This window comes from Tachysurus fulvidraco, chromosome 18, assembly GCF_022655615.1.
Source record: "Tachysurus fulvidraco isolate hzauxx_2018 chromosome 18, HZAU_PFXX_2.0, whole genome shotgun sequence".
Taxonomy (NCBI): domain Eukaryota; kingdom Metazoa; phylum Chordata; class Actinopteri; order Siluriformes; family Bagridae; genus Tachysurus; species Tachysurus fulvidraco.
The window spans coordinates 674448-685175 of record NC_062535.1 but is presented as its reverse complement, the minus strand read 5'-3'; the positions used below and the strand labels follow the sequence as shown (position 1 = coordinate 685175).

Below are 10728 nucleotides of genomic sequence, written 5' to 3'. Positions count from 1 at the left end.
CGACTGCACTGTTATAAACTGTCGTAGAAATGACATTATTTACATTTACACTATTTACTGTAGAGAGTCACCCAGATGGGGATGAGGTTCACTTCTGAGTCTGGTTCCTCTCAAGGTTCCTCACATCATCTCAGGGGTTTTTTCCTGCTGCCGTCACCTCAGACTTGCTCATTAGGGACAGGAAGATGTATAGTATTATATATTTTTTTAAGTTGTATATATTCACTTATTTTTATTCTTATTTTTTCTTCTTCTTCTTCTTCTTATTTATTTCTTTTTCTCTCTCTTCTGTAAAGCTGCTTTGAGACACTGGGAATTGTTGAAATACAATTAAATAAATTGAATTGAAATTTATAATAAAATAAAATAAAATAAAAGTCCGACTTTATGGATCCTGAGAGGGTAATCTTTATGTTACAGCAGCAGAACATTAACATTAAAAAGGGAGAAAACAACAATAAACACTGATATTCAGGAGGAATATCAATTAATATAAAAAATAAAGTACGTTTTATAAAGTTTTTGTTTGATAATATTTTCTATTCAATTTCCCCTAAACTAGGAGCCCATCAGCCTGATTCCTGACTGTAACACATCCACCTCGTTCTCCACAAGCTAACAGACCCTGAGCTGGACACTGATGGGTTTTATTTCATGTCATAGAACACAAACTATTCCAGGGATTCTCACCCCCACACCCACACCCACACCCACCCACACACCCACACCCACACACAGTGTATAAATGTCAGGGATGAAGATCCTGTTCCTTTTCTTTATTATAACACAACACTCATAACCTCTCAAAAAGTCATGGATAAACAGGCCGTAAAAAGCAGCTTGTGTGTGTGTGTGTGTGTGTGTGTGTGTGTGTGTTGAACACACAGTGTCTCTACAGGTCATCTCTAATGTCTTTTCCAGAAACCTTTACACACACAATGAAGGGATTATTGTAATAAGTGTGTATGAATGCTGTGGGTTAAAAGAGTGGCACTGGTTACAATGGAAACACACACACACACACACACACACACACACACACACACACATCAATTATTATTATTATTCTTTATACACTTGTTTGCTAGCATTTTTTTCACATTTTATATAAAAACATTTTTCACTCGACACTCGTCTTTTCTTCCATTTGTTTATTAATATTTATTTTCCATCATAAAATAGAAATAAAAGCAGATCATTTTCTTATGAAACTGTAGAAGAGCTGCTGAACAGATGAAGATTAATAGATGTGAATGAATTTAAATCTAAACCTGAATTTAATCCAATTCTACATCAACACTTATGTTCCAGCACCGATATTAATATATTATTATTATTATTATTATTATTATTATTATTATTATTAATACTATTATTCTAAATATTAACAAAAATAACATTAATATTAAAATTATCATTACTATTACTATTATTATTATTATTATTATTATTATTATTACCATCATCATTATCATTGTTGTTATAATTATTGCCATAATAAATATTGTTTTTATTAGTAGTATTATTAATACTATTATTCTAAATATTAACAATAACTATTATTATTAATATTCTTATTATTATTAATTATATTATCATTATTGTTAGTAGTATTAATACTATTATTCTGAATATTAACAACAACAACAACAACAATAATAATAATAATAATAATAATAATAATTATTATTATTATTATTATTATACACCAAACTTCAGGTTATTGAGCTTCATTAATTAATGTTAAAGTTTTATCCGATCAGATTTTACTCCATCATGAAGGTGAATGTCATCAGTCCCTTCAGCACATTTAGCCACGTGTAAAACACGCCCCAGACTTCATCATTTAGAGATAACAACAGCAGCATGACGTCACTGAGCATAAAACACGTGTTAAAATCGAGTCTGAGAATTTTGTGAAAAACTTTATTTTCCTTTCATTTTATTTTACACGTCATGATTTCTCCTTTAATCCGAATAAAACTCAACGTCACGTGAATTCGGCGTTCCAGCGGAATTCCGCGGTTGTAAAGATATAAAGATAAATATTAATACTTTAGATATTAACACCTTCATATTCTCCATACAGTCTGAAACCGGTACCGGTCCGGTGCTTAGTGTAAGAACCCGACTGCCCCCTGCAGGCCACACTGAGGCACTACACCCTCAGCTGCTGGCTTACATCTGTAAAATCTATAAAATCGGTCAAATCTGCACAAAAACAGGCGACTGTAGTGAATCAGGATCTCTGATCAATGTGTTTTAACCCCGTACAGAAAATACAAATACACACACACACACACACACACACACACAGCGCACACACACACACCTCTCTCTCTCACACACAGCTCACACACACACACACACACACACAGACAGAGCTCTCTCACACACACACAGCTCACACACACAGGTCGTTTCCTAAGTGATGATATTGATCTCTGTACACAAGCTCATTTCCTCTCAGACACACTGGACACTTTTCTTCATGTTCAGCAGCAGCAGTGTGTCGTGATCATCTCAGGACTCGGACACATCATGACGTCTCTACACAAACACAACATTCTGGATCTTCTCTAATGAACAGCTCCCTTGTATGTACACACACACACACACACACACACACACGCACACACACACAGCTGGTCTGTGGTCAAATCTCTAGTCAACTAGAGTATAAAAGTCCTCTGTAGAACTCAGACAAATAAAAAACCCTGACATCGTGTGAACACCTGGATAAAATCAGTCCATGATCGATGTCCTCGTCCACCACAACACGCAGCTTCAGCTTCAGCTCTCATCCTCATGCTTACTCTTCCTGCCAAACAGCCTGGACATGGAGGATCTTTTCTTCTTTTCCTTCTTTATGTCTGTTAGCAAGAAGAGAAGGAAGTTTCTTTTTTACAATAGTCTAATAATAATAATAATAATAATAATAATAATAATAATAATCTGTACAGTACAAACTTTATTTCACTGGCTTTTATTTTTAGCCAATAATAAACACAGAATTAACACAGACTTTAAGCTCCGCCCACCGTAAAACCCTCACTCCGTGCTAAAGGAGTCGCTTTAAACGTCACACTGGTGTTGAAAATAAATCGAATTCTTTTTAAACTTTTCCCCAAACCAGTTTTTTCTTGGTGTCCCGTGTTCATGAGCTCCCACATCACCTGACCTCAGAGGAACACCTCCAACATCTCCAGCAGATTAGGATGTAGTACAACATTAAAGTGGTCTTTATTTTAGTGCCTGGTGTTTTACATCTATTTATTAGATGTAGTATAAATAAAAGTCCTCGTGTGTCCGATCTCACAACAGGAACATTACAGGAACATTTCATCTGGGAACCAAAAACAGCTTTTAACACTTTTAAAATCATGAATTGCAAATGCTCCTGACTTTTGCCCACAGTTTTGGGACGGCTTAATTGTCAGGGTGAATTAAGTCACGGCGTGGAGCGAATCTCCGATTGTTTCCATTAGCAGTCATTACAGCAAAATGGAAGGTGGGACTTCACTGTGTTATTCACATGATGGCCTTTCTAAAATCACTGAATAATAAACACACACACACACACACACACACACACACACACACACACACACACACACGCACACACACGCACACACACGCACACAGACACACACAAACCGCACACAGACACACACACACACACAAACCGCACACAGACACCCCCCCCCACACACACAAACAACACACAGACACACACACACACAGACAACATACACACACACAGACAACATACACACACACAAACACACACAAACCGCACACAGACACACACACACACACACCAATTAGAGAGAAGTCTCTGCGCTCAGCCGATGGAGGCGGAGAGTTTTTTTTCCTGTAAAGAAACTTCTAGATTGATTCAATTAATTTTTTTTTAGTTTTTTTTTTTCTTTTTTTAACCTCGACTTTCAAAACAAAGCTGAAACGCTACAAACTGACGCTTTAATGCAAATGATCTCTGGACTGAAAGGTTTGGGATGGAAATGATGCTGTAATTATCACTAATCACAACAGTGTGGCGTTTCAGCTGACATCACATTCACACACACATTTAATACACACTCCACACATTTAATACACACTCCACACATTTAATACACACTCCACACATTTAATACACACTCCACACATTTAATACACACTCCACACATTTAATACACACTCCACACATTTAATACACACTCCACACATTTAATACACACTCCACACATTTAATACACACTCCACTTCCTGTCTCAGATTAATCACTTCAACTTTTATAATAATCGGAATTAAACTACACTACAACTGATTATTGTGGGAATCTGTAAGATCTTATAGCTGAAGTATCTGCTGAACGTCCCTCAGTCACCAGAGCGTCTGTAACGTCCCTCAGTCACCAGAGCGTCTGTAACGTCCCTCAGTCACCAGAGCGTCTGTAACGTCCCTCAGTCACCAGAGCGTCTGTAACGTCACTCAGTCACCAGAGCGTCTGTAACGTCCCTCAGTCACCAGAGCGTCTGTAACGTCCCTCAGTCACCAGAGCGTCTGTAACGTCCCTCAGTCACCAGAGCGTCTGTAACGTCCCTCAGTCACCAGAGCGTCTGTAACGTCACTCAGTCACCAGAGCGTCTGTAACGTCACTCAGTCACCAGAGCGTCTGTAACGTCACTCAGTCACCAGAGCGCCTGTAACGTCACTCAGTCACCAGAGCGCCTGTAACGTCCCTCAGTCACCAGAGCGTCTGTAACGTCCCTCAGTCACCAGAGCGTCTGTAACGTCCCTCAGTCACCAGAGCGTCTGTAACGTCACTCAGTCACCAGAGCGTCTGTAACGTCACTCAGTCACCAGAGCGTCTGTAACGTCACTCAGTCACCAGAGCGTCTGTAACGTCACTCAGTCACCAGAGCGTCTGTAACGTCACTCAGTCACCAGAGCGTCTGTAACGTCACTCAGTCACCAGAGCGTCTGTAACGTCACTCAGTCACCAGAGCGTCTGTAACGTCACTCAGTCACCAGAGCGTCTGTAACGTCACTCAGTCACCAGAGCGTCTGTAACGTCACTCAGTCACCAGAGCGTCTGTAACGTCCCTCAGTCACCAGAGCGTCTGTAACGTCACTCAGTCACCAGAGCGTCTGTAACGTCACTCAGTCACCAGAGCGTCTGTAACGTCACTCAGTCACCAGAGCGTCTGTAACGTCACTCAGTCACCAGAGCGTCTGTAACGTCACTCAGTCACCAGAGCGTCTGTAACGTCACTCAGTCACCAGAGCGTCTGTAACGTCACTCAGTCACCAGAGCGTCTGTAACGTCCCTCAGTCACCAGAGCGTCTGTAACGTCACTCAGTCACCAGAGCGTCTGTAACGTCCCTCAGTCACCAGAGCGTCTGTAACGTCACTCAGTCACCAGAGCGTCTGTAACGTCACTCAGTCACCAGAGCGTCTGTAACGTCCCTCAGTCACCAGAGCGTCTGTAACGTCCCTCAGCTGCTTTATGTCTCTACTCACCAAGATTCTGCATCATCTTATTCAGCTGCTCATCTTCCTCTTCCTCTCTGCAGGAACACAGGAAATGAGTAAAGAACAAAAACACAGGGAACCTGAACTGTACATTTTATTCCAAACTCTGACGTATACACACACACACACACACACACACACACACACACACACACACACACACACACACACACACACACACCTCAGTCTGTCCTCATCGAGTCCGTCCACAATAGCGTTCCTGTCATTAACTATTTCTACCAGTTTGGCCATCAGTTCCTCTTCTCGCTTTTTATCCTTTGAAGTCTTCAGGTGTTCTAAACACACACACACACACACACACACACACACACACACACAGAGTTATTTACTGTTTATTACAGAACAAACAAAATCATACTAATCATTTTTATATACTGTTGTATTTGTCAGTGCTCTTCCTCCTCCTCCTCCTCCTCTCTCGCTCCGAGTGAAAGCTCTCATTCTGATGTTCATGATAAAACTCGTCCTGCTTCACTGTAATTTATTATACAGTGTTATTCAGTGGAGCTTTTAACACTTCTACACTTAACACCTGACACTCAGCACGGCAGCGTGGTGAACATTAGGAAGCCTGGACTGGCGTTAATGGCCACTCGTTCACAGGGTGTTCAGGAATAACCCACCAACATCAGGTAAAGATGTAGAGAGGGACGCGATCACAGCTCGCACCACACCGGGACGTGATCACAGCTCGCACCACACCGGGACGTGATCACAGCTCGCACCACACCGGGACGTGATCACAGCTCGCACCACACCGGGATGTGATCACAGCTCGCACCACACAGGGACGTGATCACAGCTCGCACCACACCGGGACGTGATCACAGCTCGCACCACACCAGGACGTGATCACAGCTCGCACCACACCGGGACGTGATCACAGCTCGCACCACACCGGGACGTGATCACAGCTCGCACCACACCGGGACGTGATCACAGCTCACGCCACACCGGGGTTCTGTTATGTTCACATGGCAACGTTAGTGACTAACAGCTTCACTAACACCAGGAGCAGGTGAGTTAGTCACCACAGGCCACATTTAAAGCTGTGACATGAATAGTACAGTAAGATCATTAACGTAGTCAGTGAGCTCAGCACTGTGTAAATAAATACATTAACCAGGGATTAATGACATCAAAAGGAGGAGAGTCAGAATGTCATTAATAAAGAGCCAATCAGTAATAATTAACACAATGAGTTATGTACTGAGTGTGTGTTTAATTACTCACTAAGAACAGTAGGTAATTCTATCAGAAGGAAAAAGTCTGGGTTAAAAACAGAGGGTGGGTCAGAGGGTGGGCCGGAGGGTGGGTCGGCGACTCGGTCAGAGGGTGGGTCAGAGGGTGGGTCGGCGACTCGTCAGAGGGTGGGTCAGAGGGTGGGTCGGTGACTCGGTCAGAGGGTGGGTTGGCGGGTCGGTCTGAAGGTGGGTCAGAGGGTGGGTCGGCGGGTCGGTCAGAGGGTGGGTCGGCGACTCGGTCAGAGGGTGGGTCAAAGGGTGGGTCAGAGGGTGGGTCGGCGACTCGGTCAGAGGGTGGGTCGGAGGGTGGGTCTGAGGGTCTGTCAGAGGGTGGGTCGGAGGGTTGGTTTGGCGGGTCGGTCGGAGGGTGGGTCGGCGGGTGGGTCAGAGGGTTGGTCGGCGGGTGGGTCGGAGGGTCGGTCGGCGGGTGGGTCAGAGGGTCGGTCGGCGGGTGGGTCAGAGGGTTGGTCGGCGGGTGGGTCGGCGGGTGGGTGGGTCAGAGGGTCGGTCGGCGGGTGGGTCAGAGGGGCGGTCAGCAAACAAACAAATAAACAATTTTAGTAATCAGTGGTTTGTTACCCGGTTTTTCCATCAGTTTGCGAAGTTCTGCCTCAACATTTGGCTGCTCCTCCTCCAGGTCCTGAGATCTTCCACTGTCTCACGCACACACACACACACAGGCACACACACACACACACACACAGGCACAGGCACACACACACAGGCACACACACGGGCACACACACACGGGCACACACACAGGCACACACACAGGCACACACACAGGCACACACACAGGCACACACACAGGCACACACACAGGCACACACACACACAGGCACACACACACACAGGCACACACACACACAGGCACACACACACAGGCACACACACACAGGCACACACACACAGGCACACACCTGAATGTCTGATCAGAGTGTTAGAAAGCTCAGTAAGTTCAGTAAGTAGCAGCTGCTCAGCTTCTCCTTCTGTAGGTTATTAAACTCATATTTACACGTAGACGAGCTCAGACTCGCGTCGGATGTAAACCTGTTTGCTTCGAATCAGATTAAACCAGTCCACCATCAAGTCATTCGTCAACACGTCCTCCTGGTTCTCTGGAAGAGGGAGAAGTTTGTTTAGGACAATGTTCATAAAAGAGTGAAGAGATGGAGGGACAGAGAGATGGAGAGAAGCAGAGATGGAGGGACAGAGAGATGGAGGGACAGAGAGAAGTAGAGAATGAGAGATGGAGGGACAGAGAGAAGGAGAGATGGAGGGACAGAGATGGAGAGAAGGAGAGATGGAGGGACAGAGATGGAGAGAAGGAGAGATGGAGGGACAGAGAGATTGAGAGAAGGAGGGACAGAGAGATGGAGAGAAGCAGAGATGGAGGGATGGAGAGATGGCGGGAGAGAGAGATGGAGGGACAGAGAGAAGGAGAGATAGAGATATGGAGGGACAGAGAGAAGGAGAGATTGAGGGATGGAGGGATAGAGATATGGAGGGACAGAGAGAAGGAGAGATGGGAAACACAGATAGAGAGTGAAAGGAGAGAATAAATGTGTAATGAAGTGTAAATGCTGGTGTTGTGTATTTATATGAACTCAGCTGGTGATTCTCACACACACACACACACACACACACACACACACACACACCCCATCTCACCACCTGTCTGTCAGAGACTCACTACATGTGAAGGAGTGATGAAGATCAGGAGAACATCTGCACACTAACAGTACTGCAGTCATTAGAACTCATGACCTACAGTTTAAACCCTGGTTATTAGAGTGTAATTAGGAGGAGCCACATGAGCAGCTGCTAACGTTCACCTCCACCCTAATAAACACTCCAACATTCACCACATGTAACGTTCAGCAGTGTTTAATCGCTCCTGACTTTATTCTGAGTCTCAGCCCTGCAGCTGATCTGTGTTTGACTCGTTAAACATTAAACCTTGTGTTAATACAGGAAGTGTTCAGGAGAAGCAGGAGATTAACAGGAAGTGGAATTTACATCATGTGATATAGAAATATTCTATTACATTAATTATTAAATTAAAAATCTGTTAAATATTTTGTTTTCATGGAGCTGAGAGTCACAATGCCTCGCCTTCCTCGCACTGCCTCACCTTCCTCGCACTGCCTCAGCTGCTTCTCCAACTCCACTCCTTTCTTCTCCAGATCATTCAGCTTCATCTCGATCTCCTTCAGCTCCCTCAGGATCTCCTCCCTCGGGATGTAGTCCGGCTTTAACAACAAAATAATAATAATAATAATTAAATAAAAATTAGATTCAATTACAGAATAAAAGTCTGAACATTTTCTAAGGTATCAACAGCGTAAAAGGGATGGATCCTGCGTCCTGGTGATTCATCACCACTTTAACTGAGTAGCAGGAAAAAGAGAGAAACTAGAAATATATTTTTATAAACTTTAATACAGAATAAAAATGTTTCAAATTTAAGATGTTTAAATTTTATACACAAACCTTTAACAGCTTCTGTGAGAGTGACGTGCTGCTATCAACATTATAGTCTAGAACAGAGAAACACACACACACACACACACACACACACACACACACACACACACACACACACACACACACACACTTTAATTTTCTGTCCTCTGGCACCTTCAAGTGGCCAAAACCGTCCTAACAGTTTAAACAGTACAATACGATAAACTTTACTGAGCTAAAGATCAAACATACGCTTTAATCAAGGATGTGTGGACAAGAGTCAGAGTCACGTGTGTGGACCAGAGTCAGAGTCACGTGTGTGGACCAGAGTCAGAGTCACGTGTGTGGACCAGAGTCAGAGTCACGTGTGGACCAGAGTCAGAGTCACGTGTGGACCAGAGTCAGAGTCACGTGTGTGGACCAGAGTCAGAGTTACGTGTGTGGACCAGAGTCAGAGTCACGTGTGTGGACCAGAGTTACGTGAGTGGACCAGAGTCAGAGTCACGTGTGTGGACCAGAGTCAGAGTCACGTGTGGACCAGAGTCAGAGTCACGTGTGGACCAGAGTCAGAGTCACGTGTGTGGACCAGAGTCAGAGTTACGTGTGTGGACCAGAGTCAGAGTCACGTGTGTGGACCAGAGTTACGTGAGTGGACCAGAGTCAGAGTCACGTGTGTGGACCAGAGTTACGTGAGTGGACCAGAGTCAGAGTCACGTGTGTGGACCAGAGTTAAGTGTGTGGACCAGAGTCAGAGTCACGTGTGTGGACCAGAGTTACGTGTGTGGACCAGAGTCAGAGTCACGTGTGTGGACCAGAGTTACGTGTGTGGACCAGAGTTACGTGTGTGGACCAGAGTCACGTGTGTGGACCAGAGTCACGTGTGTGGACCAGAGTCAGAGTCACGTGTGTGGACCAGAGTCAGAGTCACGTGTGTGGACCAGAGTCAGAGTCACGTGTGTGGACCAGAGTTACGTGTGTGGACCAGAGTCAGAGTCACGTGTGTGGACCAGAGTCACGTGTGTGGACCAGAGTCAGAGTCACGTGTGTGGACCAGAGTCACGTGTGTGGACCAGAGTCAGAGTCACGTGTGTGGACCAGAGTCACGTGTGTGGACCAGAGTCACAGCCACGTGTGGGGACTGAGGTCTCGATACGACATGAATTTGGACGCATCACTCATCACCGCTCCCTTCACTACGTTCTCACCTTGAAGTCCCTCCTCAGCATCCTCGCTGGGAGTCGAGTCAGATTTCATACTGCTGCTGTGTGTAGAAGGAGAAGCAGTAGATGAAGGTGAGGAGATGTTCGTGGGCGACTCCCATGGTGGAGACCCCGCGTTAGACGTCTTGGACTCGCTGGTGGGTGTGGAGGAGCTTCTGGGTCTGATGACCAGAAGAAGAAACAGAGCAGAAGTAAAGACATTCACACGAACCCCAGCTGTGGAACCAGACCACGCTTC

At 44.7% G+C, this 10728-nt stretch overlaps 1 protein-coding gene across 2 annotated transcripts in view; it reads right to left on the bottom strand.

Moving 5' to 3' along the window:
• Positions 1-1906: 1906 nt before the first annotated feature.
• Positions 1907-10728, bottom strand: part of micall2b (mical-like 2b) — a 16738-nt gene continuing 7916 nt past the window's right edge. Inside the window, exons 10-18 of one of the 2 annotated variants that reach the window (XR_007138386.1) lie at positions 10476-10651; positions 9298-9344; positions 8939-9056; positions 7820-7922; positions 7384-7457; positions 5721-5835; positions 5528-5574; positions 2606-2873; positions 1907-2332 (exon numbers count right to left, since the gene is read on the bottom strand). Coding sequence is in view for 1 of the 2 variants with exons in the window: in XM_047802782.1 (XP_047658738.1) it covers positions 2794-2873; positions 5528-5574; positions 5721-5835; positions 7384-7457; positions 7820-7922; positions 8939-9056; positions 9298-9344; positions 10476-10651 (760 nt within the window). In the remaining variant the exon portion in view is untranslated. Of the gene's footprint in view, positions 2874-5527; positions 5575-5720; positions 5836-7383; positions 7458-7819; positions 7923-8938; positions 9057-9297; positions 9345-10475; positions 10652-10728 lie in introns of both variants that reach the window. The other variant, XM_047802782.1, reaches the window with a different exon arrangement.